Raw genomic sequence first — 25,153 nt, 5'->3', positions numbered from 1 at the left:
GGGGGGAAACTGTCCCATCGGAGACAATGCTTAAGTTTTTCTCTCTTCCAGAAGGCAGTTACTGAGACCCTCAAATGAGCCAGTCCCTGGGTTTGATGCTGTCTGGAAGGAGGGACAGGAGACTGCCGGGGGGACAAGGAGAGGAGCCCCTGTCCCCCCAAGAGGAGGAAGCAGCATGAGCACAGGTTCACAGCTACGAAACAGTGTGGCCAGAGGGGACAACCGCAGGCGTCTGGGTGTGGCTGAAGCAGGGTCCTCTGCCTGTGATTGTGTGGGAGTGTGCATGAGTGTGAGCATGCATGAGTATGAGATTTGCACGAGTGTGTGTGAGTGTGAGTGTGCATGGGTGCGAGGGTGCATGTGAGTATGCACGAGTGTAAACGTGCATGTGAGTAGGTGAGTGTGCACGACCGTGCTTGTGTGCGGCTGGGGAAGGGCAGCAGGTGAGGTCTACAAAGGCTGACAGGCGATCGCAGGCATTGGCCCCGAGGGTCATCCGGGCATCCTGCGCCCAGCCTTGGGGACGGCTCACGTGGCCACAGGGAGGCTGTTTGAGGCAATCTGTGCTCCGTATAAAGGACCACATCAAGATCCCTGGGTTTCATCCACCTGGCCTGAGCATGGCGGAAGGGGACCACCAAGGATGCTAGCGTATTTCTCTGGCACATCCAGAGCGAACATTCTGAGGGAGCCAACCGAGGGAGCCGAGACCAGAATCCCGGCGGATCTGTTAATAAAGTAGCGGTTCCGAGGGCGGTGTGGACCGAGGGCTTGCTGCTCCGAGCCTTTGGAGGCCTCTTGGCATTTACTCCGCCCAAGCGTGGGATGGATCCCTCTCGTCTCCTCATTTTGGGTGAAGAACCCCACTCCCGAGCACACCCGAGGTCACAGACGTGGTAGTGAACCCAAGTCTCCAGCCTGTGCTCCTGGCCGAGACCCCGCACTGTCCCTCAAGGACCCAGCTCTGGGTCACTAAATGTGCCTTTGTAGGTTTATTGGCTTTTTCTTTGCACAAACCCTTACTTAGCCTGCAGGCTGTCAAGGGGGTGGGGGGCAGCTGTCCCCAGGGGATGCCCCGCAAGGTCGGGATGTTTTCGGTGTCACAGCCGAGGAATGCTACCGGTATCTGTGGATGGAGTCCAGGGATGCACAGGACGGTCCCCACCCCCCCCCCAAAGAATCATCTGGCTCTAATGCCCCCAACAGCACAGTTGAGGAGCCCTGCTCTCATCTGCATGCCCCCTGACAACAGGCACCAAGAGTGTTTTCTTTCCAGTCACCTCCTCAAGCCACACACACGGCCTGCGTCCGTAGGCGCTCAGCGGGTACAGGCTGGTGGGGCGGTGGGTGGCCGGATGAATGGGTAGGTGACGCACACGGTGGGTGTGACTCCATAAAACAAAGAACACTCCGTGCCCACAAAGACCTTCTGCAAGGAGAGAAACCTGGCAGATGAGGTCCAAATCCACACTAAGTCTCACTGCAATGGGAACGTTCCGGCACTCCTGTGGCCATGGCCAGCAGAGGCCTCCCGGACCAGCTTCTGTGTGTTCCTTCAGAGCAGGGCAGGGGACCCTGCAGAGGGACGGCGTGGCATGGGATGAGACCCTCACTCACACTGGGCACAAAGCCGGGTGTCAGCGCCTTCTCGAACACCGCATCCCAGTTCATGTCGGCCAAGTAGGGCGCGCTCTGGACGTCACCAAGGCTGGACAGACGGCTCTCGGGGTCCTTGGTCAGGAGCTGCGGGCAGAAGGCAGAAGTGCTTAAACATGTTTGCTTGAGGTGTGCGCCCCGCTGAGGTTAGCGGGGACTCTGAAGGTAGGAATCCTGGGAAAATGAAGGTGCCTCTGCTTTTTTTTCTTTTTTGAGAGAGAGAGAGAGAGAGAGAGAGAGAGAGAATGAGAATCTTAAGCAGGCTCCACGCTCAGTGCGGAGCCCAACCTGGGGCTCCATCCCTTGACTCTGTGATCATGACCTGAGCAGAAGTCGTGTCCGACTGAGCCCCCAGGCGCCCTGAAGGTGCTTCTGCTTTTCGTGTGCCATCAACACTGTGCTCTGGGTTGTTCTTGCCGGGAGCGTCACCTACACTCACCTCTTTGAGTGACGGGGAGGAACCGAGAGGTCAGGCTGCTTCCTCACGGTCACCCAGCAAGGGGCTCTTTGGCAGGGACTGGATTTCAGCCACCGCGCTGTCCTCGAGGACTGGCGCCCCATCACAGCCCATGCTCATTGATGTCTGCAGAGGCTTCCAATTAAATAGAAAGAGAACTGGCCACCTCATCTTGAGAGGGTCAGCTTGGTGGTGGAGCGTTCGAAAGTGTAATAAAATTTATCCCCGGACGGCTAAACGGTGACCTCTGTGGCCTGATGGCGTGGCCTCATTTGTGGCCAAGGGTATGATTTTTAGTGTCTCCTCAAATAGAGTTTCTACTACTAAGGGGTGGTGCAGCATAAAAAGCAGCCCAGAGTTATGACCTTGCACCCACACGGGGCTTTCAGCTTTTCCAAAAACATTCCGGCTTGCCTGGTACAAAGAACTCCGGCGGGCTGCGGGAGGCTGCCTGCCTGTTTCCTCCTCTCAGATTAGGAAGAGCAAAGACACGAAATTCTTCCACTTGCAGATCACAATTAGGGTGGGACCCCAGGAGATTGGTAAGGACGTGGCATGTGCTAAGGGGGGGGGGGGGGTTGGCACCCGGCTGCCCACAGGTGGGAGCTGGAAGTCGGAACTCCACTGCCGGCTTGCCACCTGCCCCACCCCGCCCCGCCCCCCGACACCGTAGAAATGTCCCAGCTGCGCCCAGCCAGTGGGCTGCGGTCACACCAGTGTGAGGGCACCTGGCAGGGTCACCTCTGCTGGTCATGGCAGCCTCCTCCTCAGGGCTGCCCCAAACCATGGGTGCAGATTTAAACAGAGCCTGTAGGGGCGCCTGGGTGGCTCAGTCGGTAAGCAATTAATCTGTTGATTTTTGCTCAAGTTGTGATCTCACGGTTCCTGAGATCAAGCCCCAAGTCGGACTCTGCGCTTATAGCACGGGGCCTGCTTGGGATTCTCTCTCTCTGTCTCTCTCTCCCTATCTCTCGGTCCTTTCCCTGCTTGTGCTCCCCCTGTCTCTCTTTCTCTTTCTCTCTCTCTTTTCAAAATAAATAAATAGGGGTGCCTGGGTGGCTCAGTCAATTGAGCGTCCGACTTCAGCTCAGGCCACGATCTCGCGGTCTGTGGGTTCGAGCCCCGCGTCGGGCTCTGTGCTGACAGCTCGGAGCCTGGAGCCTGCTTCGGATTCTGTGTCTCCCTCTCTCTCTGCCCCTCTCCCATTCACACACACTCTCTCTCTCAAAAATAAATATTTAAAAAAAATTTTTAAAAACCCCAAATAAATACATAAACTTTAAACGGATACTCCACTCCAGTGCCGCATGGGAGATCCCCATTCAGGATAGCGGTTCTGCAACTCACTGGATGGGTGCCCACGTTCACGATGTGGCGTTAGCGCTCTACTGACTTGATCAACTCCACCACTGGCATTCTGTTCCCTCTCTCCTTCCAGAATTTGGTGGGATGCCTGCTTCTGCACTAAATGACTTTAGCCCCTGGGGTTGGCAGGCTGGGGGCTGTCCCCTTACCTTCTTCAGCAGGGCGACCATGCCTTTGCACCACGTGGAGGAGTAGTGGACACGCTCCACCTTGAACATGTTGAGGATCTCATCAATGGGCGTGGCCGAGTGGATTTCATACGGTCTCTGCAACCAAAGGACCAGAGAGGGAATCAGAGAGAGGGCCAACCAGAAGATGCCGCCCATGTGGTTAAACCTGTATATTTACAAGGGGGTGGTTTGTTCCCTCCCTTTACGGAACAGTGGGTGTTCCTCTTTCACGGCAGAGCAGGTGGCCCAGACCCACGTGCCAACAGGGATCAGACCTGTAGGGTAGTGCCCGAACCCGGCAGGTGGGTGCTCTGTTATGGCCACAGGAGGTTAAATGACTTGGCGAGGGAGGTCACGTAGCCACTAAGTGTGACAAAGGCGGGATCCGCATCCAACAGCCTAACTCCCGAGTCCCGACTCCAGGCTTGGGGCTGGGGTGGCTCATCATCCACTGGACTCCCAGCCTCACGTGCGGTCGAAGTCCCTGCCTGCCGGTGGGCCTCAGCTCCACCTTTCCCCGCGCTGGCTGAACCAGTTGGGAGTGAGAGGGCTGGAATCACCCAGGTCTGGGTCTGGTGGGGTGGATGGATGTGGGGGGGCAGGGCTTCTATCTACCACCCTCCCCCCGCGCCACCCCGACAGTGAGGAGGCCTAACTCTGTTCCCCGACTGACCAGCTCAGCAGAGCATCAAACCTCCTGACTTGTTTTTCAAACATTGCCCTGGGCAGTTTGTTGCTTCTAAGAACCTCTCAAGACCTGGAACTTGGTTAGTCTTTCTTGAGTGGGACCCTGGGGACATGGCTGGGACAGTGTCTGAACATCAGCTCACCCCTTCTGCCTCGACCGCCTCCCAATTCCCTCCCCTTCTTTACCCTCCCCCCCCCGCTTCATGGGCCAAGATGCTCTGAGGTTTGCATACGGTCAAAGGCTCAGGGCTGGCATCGGCAGTCACTTCGGAGCACGGGTGGCGTAACAACGAGAGAAACTGAGAGCAAGGAGTTCATCGCCGTCCCCGCGAACCTGACTGCTGTGGGATTCCTGTAGGGGTGGGGTCCTTGAAGGTGGGCCCCGGCCGTCCAGCAGACCTCAGAGCCCAGTGACGGGCATGATGAGCCTGTCCATCCACAAACGCCGACTAGAGACCGGCTGTGGGTCAGAGCCCGTACTGGGCTCACAGGGTGTGGGCTCCAATCCCGTGGAACTTGAATTCCCACGGGGCTGCTGCCACTAGGAGCCGCCAGCCAAGAAGGTGAGGGGGTCCTGAGCCCTGGGTGCATGACCGTTCCCTGGAACGTCTTTATCTTCACCAAACGGGGCTCCCCTGGGGAACACGCCTGCCCACGGGAGCGTGCCTGTGACTTGCGATGTGTCCACCCAGAAGGGCACCTTCTCCGACTGGCTGCCTCCTCTTTCATCTGCCAATCAAGCTGGGAACTCTCCCTTTTGCCCTGTAACATGTAGATCAAAAGCAAAACCTGGGGCTGCCTAGAAAGGCCGGCTACCTAGATGTGCTAACATTATTTACTGTATGCCTTCAAACACCGTCTTCCAATTTAATGGGAAGTGGAGGATAGTTCCAGTAATGGACGTTTCAGAATTTCCTCCCGAGGCTGCTGCCTGCCTCTGCCTTTGCCCCCATAAGGGCTACCATGATTAGAAGTCGCAGGAATGAGCATTAACTGAGAGTGGAGATGTCAGTTTCTGGGCGGTTCAGGATCGATTCTTCCCATCTTTTTGCCTTTGGAGAAAACCATGCCTCCCACCCTGTCCCAGCCGCACCTGGAAAACCAGCTGCTGGAGGCTGGAGGACCTCAGGCGATGGAGCACTCCCACCTCCGCATCTCATCTCAGGAGTCGGGACACTGAGGCTGCGAGACCCACGGGGACCTTGCCGCGTCCCACAGAGATGCAGGATCTCCTTTGCCGCTCTTTCCTCGATGCCACCAGAGCTCACCATGCCGAGTGCCCAACCGGAGAACCATCCAGCGACAAGCGTGATCCATCTGCCTCGTCACCCGACCTCCAAGCCGGTCACTCTCTAACTCTGTCCTTCTCTCCACTTCTGGAGGGAGCCGGACCAATCAATAATAATGGTAACCCCGACAGGCCACGAGGCCAACACAGCAGTTAAATACGTTCCCAGCTAAGCGCGGAACACCGTGCGCAGAATACGCTCAGTGGCTCTAGGTTCAGCCTTTGTCCGTTCGGACGGCTGTAGAGAAACCCAGCTCCCTCTACAAGGATATCAGCAAATACTCAGATCGATATTCCATCTACTTGGGGTAAAGACTTCTACGGAAGCTTAGTTCGCACGCACCGGCCTTAGGATGTGTTGACTCAGGAAAGCAAGTGGCATTTCTAAGGTAAAGCGATCACGTGAACCACTGGCGAAAGTGATTTTCGCAGCGGGACACCGGACAGACTCGTTATGGAGCGCATGTGTGTCTCCATTCCAGAACCCCCGGTTTACAGAAAACCCCAACTGACTGAGAAGTGGAAGGGGGGGAACAGAATTGTTGCAGACTTGTTATTTGGACAGCCAGAGCTGAGCTGGGCTTTGGGGACCGTCCAATCCAATGTGTGTGTGTGTGTGTATGTGTGTGTGTGTGTGTGTGTGTCACCCACACCTCTTCCCTCCAGATCTCCAACGCGGACCAGATGAAAGCAAAGAACAGGTCCTCGGGCTATGAAACGTCCAAAGCCAGAGACATCACGTCCCCCTCCTCAGAACTGTTGAACTACCTGTGCTGGGTGCCAAAGGTCCAGGAAACGCGGCCTGAAAACCACGCGAAACCCCCGCTCCTTCCCCTCCCTTAATGGAGATGTAAAACCTGGAGAGTGAGGTCACAGAGTCTGTTTCCTCCCAGGTCCTGACTCCTGGCACAGTGCTCTCTCTGCTTTACCAAGGGACAAGACGTCAGCGTTCAACCCCAGGACCACCTCCCTCCTTCCTTCAGGTTCACGTGCCAGTAATTCCCCGGTTCTGCGGTCGAGCCTGCCCGTCCCGCGTACCCCAAGTTCTTTAGTTCTGCGCTCCACCCTCTAGGGGAGCTCCACACACCCTCCCTCTTTATTCATCCCCTCTCTGCACCCCAACCTTCTCTCTCGACCCGGCTGCAGGGAGAAGTGCTGACTGGGGTCAAAGACAAGGTCAGGGAGGTGGTTGGGATGGCACCACGGGTGGGGTTTGGGGGCTCACCCTTTGTCCACATCGAGAGCCCCGCTCTGTGCCATGCAGTGCACGCGGGGCCTCATTCGGTTCTGGTTACCACATGGCAGTGGTGCGCAAACAGGAGCGATTTAAATTGGCTGATGTTTGGAGATATTTTTGGTTGTCGTGAGGCAGAGGGGAGATTTCTGCCGGCCTCCGGTAGGTGGAGGCCCGGGGTGCTCCTGAACGTCCTGCGCTGCCCAGGACGGCCCCCATCACAAAGCACTCCCGGCCCCCCAGCGTCCACAGTGCCGAAGTCGAGGAACCCTGTCCCCTCATCCGATAGATGAGAAGTGGGCTCACCGCCGATCGTTCAGAGACTGCGCAGCGAAGCCGGGAGGTGAGCCCAGCAACGTGTGATTCCGAAGGACACCCTCGCTCAACCGTTGTGCTGACGCGGCCACAGACAGCACCATGATGCCTACAGGGTGAAGCCCAGTGCCTCCGGCTGTTCTCAGGGTCTTTTACGGGCCGTCCTCTGACTGTCCTGACTGCTGGTCAGTCACAGATGTTTGCTGTGTCCACCTCAGCGGCCCTTCCCCATCTATACTCACACTGTTCCCTCCAGCGGCTCCTATGTGACCCGGCTTAAGCGTCTGCTCCCTCACACACACTCCCACGCTCCTCTGAGCAAGTCCTCAGCACTTTAGCTTCATCGACCTGTCTCAGGAGCATACTTATTTGATAATCAGCAAGCTTCCTGGGTGCCAGACGCTGCGTGTGCTCTGCCCACGTTTTCTCACGTCATCCCCGCCGTGACCCTGTGGGTCGGCCTCATAATCCCCATTTGATGAAGGAGGAAGCTGGGACTCAGAGGAACAAAGTGACCAGGCCGGAATCAGAGCACCGAGGCGCCTAGAGTGGGGAAGGGATGCGGACCTCTGTTCCCCAGGCCCCTGGGCCTTCCCGCCGGGGCTCACCAACCAGGCGGGACCCAGCCTCCACTCCCCGTGCCCTGTCTCCAGCTGTAAAGGGGCTGAGTCAGAGAGGACGCAGGCCTGCTGCTGGCAGCCCCCCCCCCCCCCCAACCCGGGGCAGGAATCACAGCAGGAAGCAGACAGTTGCTGACATTCATCAGGCACATGCAGGGTAATTTGCATCATCGAAATGACTTAATTCTCAAAGCAACCCTGTTGGGTAGATATTATTAATTTCTTTTTTCCCAGTTGAGACATGAGGATTCTAAGCACCTGATCTGTTTATTGGCTTTGGTTAAGATCACAGACAAGGCACCTGGCAGGGCCAGGGTGTGACCCTGTGAATTCCTCTAGGATCCTCTTTGTCTGCTAGGACAAAGTGGCTTTCAGGTGGGTGAGAGGAAACACTTTCTAGCCTTGCAAGCTGTCAAAAAATGAAACAGGTTCTATGAGCTCCCTGGATGCAGAGGGGAATCAGCCCGTAGGTGGTAATCACCTGTCAGGGATGCCTGGGGACATCGGCCATGCTGAGATCCCCAGTCCCTTCTCTGAGTCTGTGGGCAGGAAACCTCCTTCTCACACCTCTCCTCCCCCTGTTCTAATCAGAGGGTGTGGTCACCGTCTGGGGTGACCAAGGTGCCTGTGCTCTAAGAGGGTGACACTTTCTTGATCTCTCTTTCACTTAGCGTGCCTGCAGGGTGAGGACTTGGATCAGGCTGAGAGAGCCTCCTTATGATCCTGGTCCAGGCTGCAAGATCCAACCAGGCTCCCGGATGCTCTGCATTTATGCAGAGAATGACACTCGATTAATGACACTCGATTCCTGGGCTCTCCCTACAGAGCACTGGGGGAGAGACAGCTGTTTCCCAGGTTGGGTCTAGAGTATTTCTGGGTCCCTAGCCAGCAGGCTGTATTGTTCTTATCCATTTCCCACCCACATATCTCATCCTTTCCAGCTCTAGATCAGAGAGCACACACTGGAAAGTTCCCATCGTGACTTCCATCTTTTGGAGGTGAAAAACTCCCTGGCTTTGGAGGCCATCAAGGAACAAACAGGTGGATAATGACAGTGTCACTGACACTGACACAGTGTTGGAATTTGAGAAGGAAGGACAACCCCTATGTTTACACACTCCAGAGGTAAACTTAGGAGTGTTTTCTGGGATAGCTTTTTTTACTAAATGTGATTGTTTCCGGTATGAAAAACAGAGAGCTGAACAAAGCTGTAATCATCAAGACAGCATGGTATTGGCACAAAAACAGACACATAGACCAATGGAAGAGAATAGACACCCCAGAACTAGACCCACAAATGTATGGCCAACTCATCTTTGACAAAGCAGGAAAGAATATCCAATGGAAAAAAGACAGTCTCTTTAACAAATGGTGCTGGGAGAACTGGACAGCAACATGCAGAAGATTGAAACTAGACCACTTTCTCACACCATTCAGAAAAATAAACTCAAAAGGGATAAAGGACCTGAATGTGAGACTGGAAACCATCAAAACCCTAGAGAAGAAAGCAGGAAAAGACCTCTCTGACCTCAGCCGTAGCAATTTCTTACTTGACACATCCCCAAAGGCAAGGGAATTAAAAGCAAAAATGAACTACTGGGACCTTATGAAGATAAAAAGCTTCTGTACTGCAAAGGAAACAATCAACAAAACTAAAAGGCAACCAATGGAATGGGAAAAGATAGTTGCAAATGACATATCGGACAAAGGGCTAGTATCCAAAATCTATAAAGAGCTCACCAAACTCCACACCCGAAAAACAAATAACCCAGTGAAGAAATGGGCAGAAAACATGAATAGACACTTCTCTAAAGAAGACATCCGGGTGGCCAACAGGCACATGAAAAGATGCTCAACGTCGCTCCTCATCAGGGAAATACAAATCAAAACCACACTCAGATATCACCTCACGCCAGTCAGAGTGGCTAAAATGAACAAATCAGGAGACCATAGATGCTGGAGAGGATGTGGAGAAACGGGAACCCTCTTGCACTGTTGGTGGGAATGCAAACTGGTGTAGCCACTCTGGAAAACAGTGTGGAGGTGCCTCAAAAAATTAAAAATAGATCTACCCTATGACCCAGCAATAGCACTGCTAGGAATTTACCCAAGGGATACAGGAGTACTGATGCATAGGGGCACTTGTACCCCAATGTTTATAGCAGCACTCTCAACAATAGCCAAATTGTGGAAAGAGCCTAAATGTCCATCAACTGATGAATGGATAAAAAAATTGTGGTTTATATACACAATGGAGTACTACGTGGCAATGAGAAAGAATGAAATATGGCCCTTTGTAGCAACATGGATGGAACTGGAGAGTGTGATGCTAAGTGAAATAAACCATACAGAGAAAGACAGATACCATATGGTTTCACTCTTATGTGGATCCTGAGAAACTTAACAGAAACCCATGGGGGAGGGGAAGAAAAAAAAAAGAGGTTAGAGTGGGAGAGAGAGCCAAAGCATAAGAGACTCTTAAAAACTGAGAACAGGGGCGCCTGGGTGGCGCAGTCGGTTAAGTGTCCGACTTCAGCCAGGTCACGATCTCGCGGTCCATGAGTTCGAGCCCCACGTCGGGCTCTGGGCTGGTGGCTCAGAGCCTGGAGCCTGTTTCCGATTCTGTGTCTCCCTCTCTCTCTGCCCCTCCCCCGTTCATGCTCTGTCTCTCTCTGTCCCAAAAATAAATAAAAACGTTGAAAAAAAAATTAAAAAAAAAAAAACAACTGAGAACAAACTGAGGGTTGATGGGGGGTGGGAGGGAGGGGCAGGTGGGTGATGGGTATTGAGGAGGGCACCTGTTGAGATGAGCACTGGGTGTTGTGTGGAAACCAATTTGACAATAAATTTCATATTAAATAAATAAATAAATAAATAAATAAATAAATAAATAAATTTTTAAAAATGGAAAAAGAAAAAAGAAAAAAAAGAAAAACAGCCGAGTATTTGCATAAACCTCTCCAAGGTGAAGCCAGACCAAGACATCTGTGAGAAAGGTTTACACGAGCACATAACAGGTGTCCTTTCACTGAACCAACCACTCTGTCCCCGTGCCGAAGGCTCCAATCCCACTGTGTGCCTGTCCTTCTTCTCCTGAACATGGCATTTGAATCTCTTGAGTAGAAAACTCAGTCGAATTAAAAGTGACACAATTCATTTTGGAACCAGCAAGAGCCACTCTATCCTTGGGCCTTTTTGTCAAGTCCTCATCTTTGACTGCTCTGACCCATGAGGAATGACAGATGTTAAACAAAAATGAAAACAAAAAGAAAAAGAACAAAAAACCCCACGGGCCCAAAATGTCGTCACTTAGAAAACGATAAAGCCAATTAGATCTGCAAATGTACCTGACTGATTTTTATTTAACACAGACAATGGACTTCCCGCTGGTGAACACCCAATCATGCCTGGGGCAACCGCTCGCCCAGGGTATCTGTGTGACTGAGGATATCAGACAAAGAGCATCTGAAGGATGCCTGTGTCCTGTGGTCATACAGCGTTAGGGACTCTCAATGAAACCAGCACCAATGAAACCGGCAGATGACCAAGGAACCACCCAAAAATAAGATGGATTTTTTTCATTCAGTGCCTGAGAAAACTAACAAGTTCATATATATTCACATATATATATTTTAAATTCTAGACACATCACATATAGTAATTATGTTTTTGAGGCATTCAGAGGAGGTCACGGAGATCGGGAGCACACAATAGTTGCTTACACTACAGGATGGAAAATAATAATATTTGCATTCCCATGGCTTTGACAGCTTGCAAACTGCTTCCTTCCTTCCTTCCTTCCTTCCTTCCTTCTTCCTTCCTCCCTGTCTCCCTTCCTTCCTCTCTCTCTTCCTTCCTCTCTTCCTTCCTTCCTTCCTTCCTTCCTTCCTTCCTTCCTTCCTTCCTCACCCTGTATCACACACACTGGCGCCCCCTGCCTTCAGGGAGTGCACTTCCGCTGGCCTGGATGTGCGTGGACACAAATGACTGTGACGCACTGAAAATCGTGGCTCTGGGCAGGGACACTGTTGCTGGACAAGGCAAGTGACACGCAAATCCCACGTCTCCTTCCGGCAGCACTGAGAGACCCTGCGGTAACCGCAGCTCCATGAAACCGACCAAAGGCTGTTACCCCGTTGCACCAACAGGGAAACCAAGGTCAAGGGGCATTGTTGGCAAACGATTCTTGTGCAGAGAACAAACGCCTCGAAATGAGCTCGTCATAATTCTTTCCGCCAAAGTAAAAATGAGTTATTAGTCGCCATTACTTGTCTTTGGCTATCGCATTCAGTGAAATACAAAAGTACGTACCGAACGCCCCGATTTTATGGGACATCTACCTCTGTGCTCAGGGCAGATACAGGGAAAACACATAAAGAGGAAAGGAACATGGCCTTATGCTGAAAGAGCCTCGAAATGAACTGGAGGTTCAGGCACGGATGCAGTGTCGTGGGATGAAAGACGGCAGCGTCTGAAACCACAATGCCGAGGTGCTCGGGGCATTCGAGCTGCTGGCCTTGACGGAAGATCTTCCCCGTTGGGACGCCCTTTTCCCGCCAGCAGAGTGAGGCGGCTGGACCAGGAGCTCGCTCGGGGCCCCTCTACTGCTCAGGGACCCCAGGCACACAGACGATCAGGACGGAGACCCGGGGCCTCTGACTCCTCACGCGTGCGCGCCTCCCCAGCCGAACGGCTGGCCGACAGCACCCCAGTCCGGGTGGACCTGAGCCCCTGCTCCCCGTGCTCCCCGTGCAGGCACACATCTTACCCAGCCCCGCAGCAGCTCGTAGGCCGTGATACCCAGGGACCACCAGTCGACGGGGTACGAGTAGCCGGGGCCTCCCTCCACATACACCTGGAACACTTCCGGGGCTGCCAAAGACAGGACAAAGACGATGTCACTGCACGTCACAGTTTACACTCACCAGCCCTCAGAGAGGGGACATGGGGACAGTAACCCAGCTTCTCGGAGGGCGGAGCCAGGACTCCGTCCACTGCACCACGTGGTTCCTGCCCTCTGTAAGCCACAAGCGGGTTCAAGAACAAGATGCGGGCATCCCCAGAAACACAGGTGTGTCCCCCGGGGAGGTACCCAAATGGGGTGCTCCGGAGCACCCGGGTGGCCCAGTCGGTGGAGCGTCCGACTTCGGCTCAGGTCACGATCTCGCGGTCCGTGAGTTCGAGCCCCGCGTTGGGCTCTGTGCTGACAGCTCGGAGCCTGGGGCCTGCTTCGGATTCTGTGTCTCCCTCTCTCTCTGCCCCTCCCCTGCTCATGCTCTGTCTCTTAAAAATAAACGTTAAAAAACTTTTTTAAATAGAAGGAGTTTTCAAGAAACATTTAAAAAAATTAAAAAATTAAAAACCAAGTGGGGTGCACCAAGTGCGGGGTGGAGGCGGTCTGCTGGGGGGAGGTGGGTTGGGGGAGCGGGAATCCCAGGCAGCACGAACACGGGAGGGGTAAGATCTCAGCTAAGAGGAAGAAACCGCAGCTTGACAAATGTCACTCTGCTTCTGGCACTGACGCCGGGTCAGGCATGCCGACAACCGGGGACGTTTGGGACCCTTTGAGCCTGCTGCCAATCTCAGGAAACCGTTTTAGTTTAGCGTAGGTGGGATCTACGAGGACCTCCCCGAGTTGGAAAATCCAGAGACAGAAGGCAGATCGCGGGTGCCCCAGGATGGGGGAGGGGCAGATGGGGGGTGACCACTGAATGGGTGTCCTCCGGGGCACATGACGACGTTCTGGAACTAGACAGAGGTGGTGGCTGGGTGGTGCTGAGAATGTACTCCATGCGACAGAATTGCTCCTTTAAAATGGCAAGTTTTGGTCTGTGAATCCATCTCACCTCAGCTGAGTGAAAAGTGAAGGCTGGACGGCCGAGTGTGCTGGGCCCTGATTCTTATTCTTCAGGGCACTGCGGTGGTGCTGGGGGGTCCCTTGGCCCTGAGGCGCGCCCTAACGTGCCGAGTGGTGGGGTCATCTCACTGCCTCGCCCTAAAATCAACGAGGCCAGGAGGGCATCTATGCTGTGATTGCTCGTCTCGGCTTCCAGAAAAACTTTGGGAAATGTGGATCCTTTCCAGCAAATTAATTTGCAGACGTAATTCCATTTTACAGTCGTCACAGCAGCCGAAATCTGTCCCTTGGAACCACAATGTGCTGTGATTAAAGAGGTCGCGACTCAGTTTTCAGAATGGCCTTCAGTGAGCATGGGAACGGGGAGGGCTGGACGAGGCAGGCGACACGGACGCTGGAATCTGGGCCCTTGGGCTGCTGGACACTTGGCCCCCAACCAGCCGCCACACACCGGCCGCCCCGGCGATGCTCTCCACTTGCTTCGTATCTTAGAGGGCACACTCACCCATGGGTTCTCCTTTCCTCTTCACAGGAGCCCCCAGGGTCACGTTTGCATGGGGCCCATTTTACAGATGAGGCTCAGAGAAGGACGGAGGCGTGAAGGAAGTCCCACAGCCAGGAGGTGCCAAGCTGAGGTGTGCCTTATACACTGGCAGAATCCCTGTTTGAAGTAACGTTTGTATCGATGTTTCTTTAAGCACAAAAAGTCACTCAGCCTAAATTGGGGGGAGGCAGGACTGGGAACCTGAGCAAATGTCCCCTTGGGTTATTTGAGCCTCACGAGGGAACTGATGTGGTGTGCTGGGAAACCGAGAGCAGGTCGGTGTGGCTGGAAAGGAGTTTAGCAAGTGACTTAAGCGTCTCTGTCTCAGTTTGGTGAAATGCGGATAATAAGAACGGTTTATTCATCGAGCCGTGATGAGGATTAAATACGACACTATGTGCCAAGGGTTCAGCCCGATGCCTGGCTGGTCCAGAGTGAGCGCTCCGGAAATCTCAGGCATGGCTTGCATTGGTAGAGTTGGCATTCAAATCTCTTCTCCCTGTCAGGCTTAGCCTCAACGCCGTCCACCCCATCACCCCGAAGCCTGGGGGCCACCCTAAACTTCATCCTCATGACCTATTGGTCTCCAGACCCTGACTTGCACATTTTTAGCATCTTTGTGTCTGCTTGTTCTTTCCGTTGTAGATCGACCTGCCTTCAGAGGTGGGGATCTTGCCTGTTCATTAGGCATCCTGTGAGCAGATACTTGATTCCTTTGCAGGTGCTAGCACCGAGCTGTGCTCCTCTGTAACCCACTGGATCCGACCATGAGCCTGAGGCTGGGCTCCGATCTTGAGGGACTTCCTTCCCTGCATCTCAGTCTGTGCACCTGGCCTCTTCTGTCTGTGCTGAGTGTTCTGGAACATGGCGCTGTCTGTGCGTTCCCAGGGCCTGGACAGCTCCCGGCCCAGCCCGTGGGTTCAGTGAGTGCAGGAGGCAGGGACGCGCCCACGACTGCAGCGATGGCTGTGTGCACGGACGTGCTCCCCATAAATCCCTGACAGGTCCAGCAGCCCCAGCCCATTCAGAATTCAGGGTACAAGCAGCATTCTGTCCTGGCTGTCATGACCCATCAAGTGACAAATGTCTGTGGCCCGTGACTGCGCTCCCAGAGACAGTGACATTCTTGCCACCCGTGCACGCTTGGTGCTGACGACAGAACGTGAAAAACATTTTTGTCATAATCCACATGCCACCGAAATGAGCGCTTTGGTGGCCTGGAATCACAGTGCGTCGAAGCGAGAGCATCGGGCAGATGTAAAGCTGGAGGTCAGGTACGAGACTCCTCCCGAATGTGGATGGGGGAAAAAGAACAACCAGCTGTCCAGGGTCCAGGCCGAGGGTCTTATGATGCCCCAGGCACCCAGTGAGGCAGGTGCTATAATGATCTCCATTTTCAGAGGAGACAGTAGAGGCATGAAGGGGTGTGGTGGGTTGAATACTATCCCTCCAAAGCTATATCCAAGTGCTAACCTCTGGTACCTGTGAATGGGACTCTATTTGGAAGCAGCCTCTTTGCAGATATAATTAAGGACCTCAAGATAAAATCATCTCAAGATAAATTGTAGGGCCCACGCTAAACCCAATTACTGACGTCCTTATAGGAGAGAAAAGAACGGGGCTGGAGACTCAGAGAGGGCCATGGGAGCAGGCAGAGACTGGAGAGGCCACAAACCCAGGAACCCCTAGAGCCAATGGAGGCCAGAAGAGGCAAGGAAGGGTCCTCCCCTAGAGTCTCCCGAGGGAGCACAGCCCTGCTGACATCTTGGTAACGATTTGGCCTCCAGAACGTCGAGGGAGTGACCTTCTCTTGTGTTTGTGTACTTTGTTGTACAGCCCAGGGAGATCACTAAGAGGGGCTATGGACTTGCCCCAGGCCATCTAGCTGGTGTGGCAGAGCTGGGCTTCGCCTCCCTCGGTCTTCTGACTCCAGAGTCCTTTCTCCTATACTAAGGTGACTGCCAGGAGTTACGTGAGGACGGGTCCTGATGCTCCCTCACGCCTTCCTTCCCTCCCAGGGCCTGGCGCTCAACCAAGTATACAGTAGGCATTTAATAATGCACATCTGTTGGCTCTTTCACCCCTGATGCCATAAAGCCGGACCATGCCTCAGAAGTAGAGATGGCTGGTGGCCTTAGAGTGTCAGCACGACAGAAGCGAAGGGTCCCTTGGAAACCATCTTGCATCGTCCCCTCCCTTTTGGAACTGGCCACAGGGCTTGAGGGGGAGGAATGGTTTGCCTCGGCCACCCCCTCGCTAGCCCTGCTGTTAAGTCTAGAACCCTGATCCTGACTCCCAGGTTCAGGGGACGCACCACTGTAACAGTTAAATTCCACCATCAGAGCCAGGTGACTCCACCAGGCACAGCTCCTGTACCCGCTTCCTCCTCTGTGTGGACTTACAGCCCTTGCTCAGATCTCCTGCAGCGGCCTCCCCACCAGTCCTCAGGCCTCCAGAGTCGTCTTCTCCAGTCTGTCCTTCTCAATTCTGACGGGGGAGCTGGCTTTCTGATCTGGGACGCAGGCCACGGTTGCACCCAGCTTAAAGGTCTCCCTGACCTCACGGCTGTTTTATGATCTGTGCTCCTGGGAGTACCATCAGCTCCGCATGAGGCAAATACATTTTGGAGGAGGAAGGATTCTGAGGTCAAACGTGTCCGGGAAAAGATGAGGTTCAACCACGTTCCTTCCTGCTGGACTTCTCAGAGTCTTTAATGGGCTCATATGCTTTGCTGGCTCTCGAAGGGGACCAACTCAATAGCAAACGTGGCTTGGAAATTTGACCTGATCCTGGAGTCTTTTTTTAAGTTTTAGTGGAGCGAGAGAAGGTACTAGGGCTGGGAACCTGTGCGGTTAGGTGAGCTGGACTTCTGGCGTCTAGCACTCGGGGTCCTTAGTGCTGCCCGGAGATCTTCTGAGCTGTACCATGCCCCTGGGGTTGCCCACACCACCCCGGCCTTCATCCGCACGCTGCTCGATGTTCCTAGAACTCCCCTTCTGTCTGTCTGTCTGTCTCTTGCTCTCTCCCCTCATTCAGTAGGCTCTCCCACAAAGGGTGCAGCTCCAGAGACACCGCCTCCAGGAAGCTGTTAGGTACCAGATGCTGCAAAGTTCTTTACATGCGTCCTGTACTCCTCAAAACACCTCTCTGATATCATTCTTTCTTAGGACCCCCCCGGATTAGATTTGGTTTTCCTCTTCACCCCACCTTCCCCAGGCATCTCTCCTTGACAACATTCCCACCTGCCATGCATTTTTGCTTATCTGTCTGCTTTTCAGGAGACCGTGAGCTCCCCGAGGGCAGGGCCTGTCACGGTCTCTGGCCTTGGTCTTCCTGTATCTCGGGTATGGAGAAGACACATGGGAAGGGTGTGTTGACTGACCAAATAAAGGAACGATTATAATACAAACAGCAAACTATGTACCTTGCTATGTGCCAAGCACTGTTCTTTTTTTTTTTTTTTTAACGTTTATTTATTTTTGAGAGAGAGTGAGCAGGGAAGGGGCAGAGAGAGAGGGAGACAGAGAACCCCACGCAGGCTCTGTACTATCAGTGCGGAGCCCGACATGGGGCTGGGACTCACGAACCCTGAGATCATGACCTGAGCTGCCGAAATCAAGAATCGGACACTTAACCCACTGACCCACCCAGGCGCCGGGCCAAGAACTGTTCTAAGCTCTCAAAACATTGCTAATAAAAGTGGCTAATCTTTACGGAGCATTTGCTTGTACCAACAAGCCTTGTTTTATTTATTTTTCTTATTAAAAAAAATTTTTAATGTCTATTTTTGAGACCGAGAGAGACAGAGCATGAGTGGGGGAGGGGCAGAGGGAGAGGGAGACACAGAATCCGAAGCAGGCTCCAGGCTCGGAGCTGTATGCACAGAGCCCGACGCGGGGCTCGAACTCACAGACCGCGAGATCATGACCTGAGCGGAGGTTGGACGCTCAACTGACTGAGCCACCCAGGCACCCCCAACAAGCCTTGTTTTAAGAATTTGGCAAGGAAGTTATTTAATCTTCAAACAGCACAGAATTTGAGCTAGCTGCTGTTGAGTCTGGCTCAGAAAGGGATGGGTCAACGCTGCCACAGCCAGGACTGGGGTTTCCCTGGAGGACAGTGAGTGATGACAGCCCCGTGGAGGGGCAGCCCTGCCTCCCCGGGACAGCAAATGACAAACCAAGCAGGTGAGAGGAGTTGGTTATGACCTTGCCTAGAAAGGATGTGCAGGATCCAAAGTCTGAGTACCCCTATATTGGATTAGAGATGAACGGGGGTGCCTCTGCGGCTCAGTCGGTTAAGCATCTGATTCTTGGTTTCAGTTCAGGTCACGATCTCCGGTGTGTGAGTTCGAGCCCTGCATCAGGCTCTGTGTTGACCGCGCAGAGCCTGCTTGAGATTCTCTGTCTCCTTCTCTCTCTCTGCCTCTCTCCTGCTCTCATTCACTCACTCTCTCTCTCAAAATAAATAAACTTTTTTTTTTTAAGAGATGAACGAAATTCCTCAAGTCCTTCTTGATTAAAACTTCTGGCAATGACCTGGTGGGGAAAGGGCCACCCCCGAATCTATTTTCAGCCCCTGGAAGCGACACCTCTAACCACCATCGCGATGCACAAATCAGTCACGCAGAGCTTTCTAGGGTGCAAAGTTCCTTCACACGTTATCCCCACCCAGCCCCAAAGCACCCAAGCCACAGATGGAGAAACTGAGTGGGTAAAGGGGTAATTTCAGGGCCGTGGAGATGGTGAGTGGAAAAGCCCGGACGGGATCACCACCCCTACCACTTCCAGCCCAGGGCACGGTACAGCTGTTCGTTTGTTTCCATGAGTTGTGATTTTACTTATGACACCGAGAGCTGCAATACTAACGTGGCCATTGATTGAACATCGACCACGTGCTATAAGTTCTTCAAGGTTTTTCACATAGATTATTTACTCCTCAGCAAAGCTAATATTTACAGGGCATGAACTATAGTTTCACACTCCACTTGATCCTTGGAAGGGCCTTGGGAGGCAGCGCTATTAGGATCTTCAATCCTGGAAGCTGGGGTTTGGAGTAGTTAAGTAACAGGCCTGGGGGCACAGCCGGGAGACTCAGAGCCTTATCTGAACCCAGCGTCCCCTCCCCTTTTCTCTGGGGTCATCCAGAACGATGATCGGAACCTTGCTGGGTCTCCCTCAAAATCCAGACATCTTCCACCAAATTACACCATGTTTATGCTGAAATATGCTGAAAATAAAAATAATCCACATGCATTCATCCACATGCATAATGTATACTTTATATGTTTAAAAAAATTTTTTTTAACTTTTAAAAATGTTTATTGATTTTTTGAGAGCGAGAGACAGAGCGTGAGTGGGAGAGGGGCAGAAAGAGAAGGGGGGACACAGAATCTGCAGCAGGCTCCAGGCTCTGAGCTGTCAGCACAGAGCCCGACGTGGGGCTCGAACCCACAAACTGTGAGATCGGGACCTGAGCCAAGGTCAGACGCTCAACCGACTGAGCCACCCAGGTGCTGCTACTTTATGTGTTGTATATTCCAAAATCTCTACAAGGTCATTGCATTAAATATGTTAATTCAACCGGGACTGAAACCAAGAGCGTTTATGAAGATCCTGGGATTCTATGTTTGAGGAAATTAGGGTTACAACTTCACCCGAAAGAAAAATAAATAAATGGTTCACCGTGAACCTGCACGTTGATAAAAAAGGACTTAAAATCCTCGAATCACCTTCCTTGACAGCGTCTGTTTCTTTTCCTGTTCCATCCCCAGGAGCTTTCACAAGCCCAGAGCGTGTTGCACACTCCATGAACACTTGTGAGCGCACAAAAAAGCACGCTGGGCAGGCTTGGGGAGCCACGCAGCCCAGTAGCTCGGAAAGATCAGCCTCACCTCCCGCTAACATCTCCCCTTCCCCGGCAATGTAAACACGCATGTGGTGGGACCTGTCACCCCACGAGAACCACGCAGACTAAAAATATGGAAAAAAAATACCATAACCTCCTAAGTTATAATTATCACCCTGCTGGTTTAGCTTTGTGGGTATGGCTGAAGGCTTGGACTGCTGTCCTGGAGTGTGACACACTAGCCAATGTCTAGCCCACAAGCCAACGGGCTTCCGGGATCTGTTCCTAAACCTAACTGCCTCCTTGACTGGGAACATACAATTGCCACGTTTCTGCCAAGAGGGGACCTTCGCGGTAATTTCCTCCCTCCCCTACGTTTTCTAGATGAAGGAGGTGAAGCCAGTTGGAGGGGTTCAGTGACTTCCAGTCCAGCTGGGACCAGAACCCAGATGTCCTGCCCACTGGTCCTTTCTTCGTTGGCAAGACCCCGTCTCCAGCTTGGAGGTCCTGGCCGGTGGGATGGCCAGATCTGTGCAGCCAACTGCCTCCTGGACACCTCCACCTAGAGGTCCCGCGGGCACTGCACACTCAACCCACCTGAGCAAGCTCTTTCCTCTCCAACTGCCCTCCTCCTGGGGTCTTAGCTCCAGCCCACAGTCGGCTCAGTTGCACGAGTCAGAACCGCGGAGTCCCCGGGCTCTGTGCCTCCTTCAGTCTCTGCTTCTGATCATTTGATTGGCTCAAGACTTGTCACTTTCTCTTCCAGAAACTTCCTCTCTACTCTGTTCTTGTTTTGTCTCTACAGGGACTCACCAGGGCCCCTCACCCACTCCAGCCTGGCATTCGAATCCCACCTCCATCTGAGTCAGTAGAACCAACGGAGCAGAGGGGTTAAAGGTGTGAGTGTAGAAATTTTTCAGGCCTGACAATGAACCTCAGTTCCCACACTTATGGGTCCAGTGGCCTTGTACAAGCTACGTCACCTCATATTTGTGCCTCAGCGTCCCTCATCGGCAACAAGGAGAAACAGTATTTGCTCCATAATCTTATCGTGATGACAGAATGAAGTTTCATCTGAGCACAGATTAAGTGCCAATAAATGCCACCTAATTTTACTATTGTTGTCTTGTCGTTATGCATGAGTTCAAATCTCTGAATTAGGGGCGCCTGGGTGGCGTAGTCGGTTAAGCGTCCGACTTCAGCCAGGTCATGATCTTGCGGTCCGTGAGTTCGAGCCCCGCGTCAGGCTCTGGGCTGATGGCTCAGAGCCTGGAGCCTGTTTCCGATTCTGTGTCTCCCTCTCTCTCTGCCCCTCCCCCGTTCATGCTCTGTCTCTCTCTGTCCCAAAAATAAAAATAAAAACGTTGAAAAAAAAAATTAAAAGCAAATCTCTGAATTAAAATCACTCCAAGTTTTCTATTTGCTACAGAATAAAGTTCAAGCGCCCCAGCACGAGAATTCCTAAAATCCGGCCCCGACCTCATCCTGGGGCCCTGTCTTGATTCTGCTCATTTTGCCCAACTGCAAAAAATAGGATATACTTTATTTTTAATTTTCTGTGGCTTGTCTCATAATCTTTATTCTATTTTTTATACTCACAAACTCCTGCTTATCCTTCAAGACCCAGACCAAATTTGACTCCCCCTGTGGAATGTTCATTGAGTACCATGCTGTTCCTCTGTTCTTCCCTATTACCCTCTCCTATTCTAGGGTCTCAGCAAACCCTGGTCTGTACCTCCCTGCAGCACTGATCATGCTATATTTTAATTAATGGCATGCATTTCCACCTTCCTCACTGGGATGTGAGCCCTTGGAGGGCAGGGATATATGATGAAGTCAGCCCCTGATGCTCAGGGATTAGCACGGAGCTGGTCTAGAAGTGGATGCTCAGTGCATCCGAGTAGCAGAGAAATTGGTCAGAGTCCTAGCTTCCAGTCTCAGTGGCTACCATTGCCAGCTGTTTGTCATTGGGCGAGGACTCAACCCCTGTATGAGTCTCAGATTCTGTGGAATAATAAAAGCCCCTACCCCATGGTGAGCTAACATAAGCGGTGCATTTAATACAGGGACAGACACACAGCAGGTTCTCAACAGACGGGACCCAGTTATCGTTATACCAATTCATTATTGCATGAGCAATGAAATGCTTGCGTAAATGAAAGCCCAGCTCACGGAGGTCCATGTTTTACGTGTTCCCCAAATGATTCAAGAGCTTCCTCCTAATTCTTTGCATTAAAGCATGCTGAAAAGCTGTGGGAAGCAGAGATAAGCAGCGTCCCCGGCTTTTGCCTGGATCCCTTGGGGGTCATTTATATTTCTTTGACTCTCTAGCTAGCCAGATGAATTCAGGTGTCACAGACTTGGAGAAGAAACGAAACTACGGCGTCAGTCTGATCAATTCTCTCCTTCTGGAAACACCAGCAGCATTATTAACAACTGAGATGAAAGCATGTGAGACACTGTTCAGGTGTTGACCATTAGGACTTGAAGAGGAAGAGAAGGGAAGTGTGATTGGCTAATAAGGAAATATGAAAATAAATGACGTGCCAGAACCAAAAAACGACTTCATGCTAAACATGTCAGAGTAAACTAGTCGCTTAAAAAGAAAAAGGACTTTGGAAGTCTTCCTAGAGAATGGTGTTCTAACTGGAAGCACAGAATTAGACTCAGGGCATTTTACACAGTCAGTATGTGAAACTGGGGATCTCACAGCACGTTATGCTGACAGAAAAGTTCACGGGCACCTCGATGGCTCAGTCGGTTAAGCATCTGACTCTTAACTTTGGCTCAGGTCATGATCCCACGGTTTGTAGGTTCAAGCCCATGTTGGGCTCTGTGCTGACATCTTGGAGCCTCCTTGGGATTTTCTCTCTCTCTCCCCCTCTCTCTTTGGCCCTCCTGCTCTCTCAAAAATATAAATAAACTTAAAAAAAGAAAAGTTCATTTATATAGTGTCTGTCTCTTAAAGGATTCCAAGATTCTCTGTTTATCCATGAAAATTAATGCTCTTAAAAATTTTTTTAATGTTTTATTTATTTTTAAGAGAGAGAGAGAGACAGTGTGAGCAGGAGAGGGGCAGAGAGAGAGACACACACACAGAGAATCCAAAGCAGGCTTCCGGCTCTGAGCCGTCAGCACAGAGCCCGATGCGGGGCTCGAACTCAGGAACCTTGAGATCATGACCTGAGCCAAAGTTGGACGCTCAACTGACAGAGCCACCCAGGCGCCCTGAAAATTAATGCTCTTTAAAATGCCCCCCACCCCGAACCTACCATAGGGTGAGAGACTTCTGTTACAGTGATTACCGAATTGCTGAAGGTTGTGTGCAGGCTTAAGTAAGAGAATAGAACTGCTGTCCAGATGCAAGGGGAATTCACCTCTCCTCACAGGCTCTTCTCTGCTGACCTCACTGTGTATTCATGAAGAGACTAGGAGGCTGTTGAAAGCTTGCCTCGATGCAGGATTGGGGAAGAGAAAGCAACTGCTTCTGGAGGGCACAGAGCTCTTCCGAGGTCCAGCTCCCCATGCCCCTTTGGAACAAAAGCCTTATAAAGCAGGAAGGGCGGAAGATTCTGTGACCACAAGGGCACAGGTGAATTCTCACTGAGCGTGAGAGGCAAGGAACAGAAAAATAAAATCTCTACCTCTGGGAAGGGACAGAAAATCATCCTGGGCTCAGACAATTCATGGTTTCCCATTGCTGGGAGAGAGGCAGGGTCAATGAGAAAGACCCATCCCCGAGACAAGATGTTGGGCGAAACAGAGCCCAGCGAAGACTGGCTGAGCCAAGACAACAGGGAACATGTAGTCCCCTGTGCCCTGCTGCCCCCAACCAGACCAAGTATCGAGTAACAAGAAGGAAGAGAAGGAACAGGAGTGAGACCTTCTCTAAGGCACAGGCCCATAGAGAAAGCCTGAAGCGGAAGGTAGAACAGGAACATTGAGGGAACACTAACTTGGGAGGAGGTGTGTTGAGAGTAACCATACCGACCCTGACTCAGCTCAACCCCTGATTAGACTGACTCAGTTCTTCCATACACACAACACTAAAGGCACAGTCGTGAGAGAGACACATCCATTTCCAGGTATAAACACTGTCCTACGTGAAATGTCCAGTCTTTCACCAAAAGCTGTAAGACACACGATGGAAAGAAAAAAACAAAAACCCAGTGTGAAGAGACACAGCACTCAACAGAACCATGTTCGGATATGAACCAGATGTGAGAACTAACAGACAGGGAACTGAAAACATCTCAAAGATCTAGTGGAAAAAACAGTGCACATTAAAAAATGGGGATTTCAATCAAAAGATGGAACCTATAAAAGAATCAGATGGAAACTCTAACGATAATAAAAACAAATCAAAACATAGTGCCAGAGATAAGGCATGCTTCCAACATGCTTCACCAATAGACTTGAAACAGCCAAGGACAAAAGAGGTGAACTTGAAGGTAAGTCAAATGAAATTATTCAAAGTGGCACAATAAGAGAAAAAAAAGTGGGAGAAACAACAGAGAATCCAACTGCTATGGGGAAATATGGAAGGTCTAACATACACGTAACTGAAATCTCAGAAACAGAGAGAGAGAGAGAGAGAGACCGAGGGAGAGGAGAGAGAACGGGTCAGCAAAAATGTTTACAGAGATAATAATCAGGAATTGTCCAAAGAATTATGTCACCAAACCACACATGTCTAAGAAGCCCCAAGAACACCAACCAGGATAAACACAACATGACAAAAGAAACAACATGCATAAGCACATCGTATCTAAAACCAAAGAGAAAGAGAAAATCTTGAAGGCAGCTGAAGAAAAAAGGCATATGACCCACAGGAAAGCAAAGATAGGGATTATGGCAAATCTGTTGTCGGAAACATTGCCATAAGCGAGAGAGTGACATATTTAAGCACCGAAAGAGAAAAAAAAAATTGAATCCAGAATTCTGTTAAGATCTCTTTTTAAAATGTACACAAGGGGTGCCTGGGTGGCGCAGTCGGTTAAGCGTCCGACTTCAGCCAGGTCACGATCTCGCGGTCTGTGAGTTTGAGCCCCGCGTCGGGCTCTGGGCTGATGGCTCAGAGCCTGGAGCCTGTTTCCGATTCTGTGTCTCCCTC

At 51.9% G+C, this 25,153-nt stretch overlaps 1 protein-coding gene across 6 annotated transcripts in view; it reads right to left on the bottom strand.

The window, feature by feature from the left end:
• Positions 1-25,153, bottom strand: part of STK32B (serine/threonine kinase 32B) — a 393,226-nt gene that overhangs the window by 21,219 nt on the left and 346,854 nt on the right. For all 6 annotated transcript variants that reach the window (XM_040488131.1, XM_040488140.1, XM_040488149.1 and 3 more), the window contains 3 exons: positions 12,561-12,664; positions 3,628-3,744; positions 1,618-1,743 (listed from right to left, as the gene is read on the bottom strand). In XM_040488131.1, the coding sequence (XP_040344065.1) occupies positions 1,618-1,743; positions 3,628-3,744; positions 12,561-12,664 (347 nt within the window). The remainder of the gene's footprint in view (positions 1-1,617; positions 1,744-3,627; positions 3,745-12,560; positions 12,665-25,153) is intronic.

Source organism: Herpailurus yagouaroundi, unplaced genomic scaffold, assembly GCF_014898765.1.
Source record: "Herpailurus yagouaroundi ecotype Mexico unplaced genomic scaffold, PumYag 28, whole genome shotgun sequence".
In the NCBI taxonomy this organism is placed as follows: Eukaryota; Metazoa; Chordata; class Mammalia; order Carnivora; family Felidae; genus Herpailurus; species Herpailurus yagouaroundi.
This window is presented reverse-complemented; position numbering and strand designations above follow the sequence as displayed.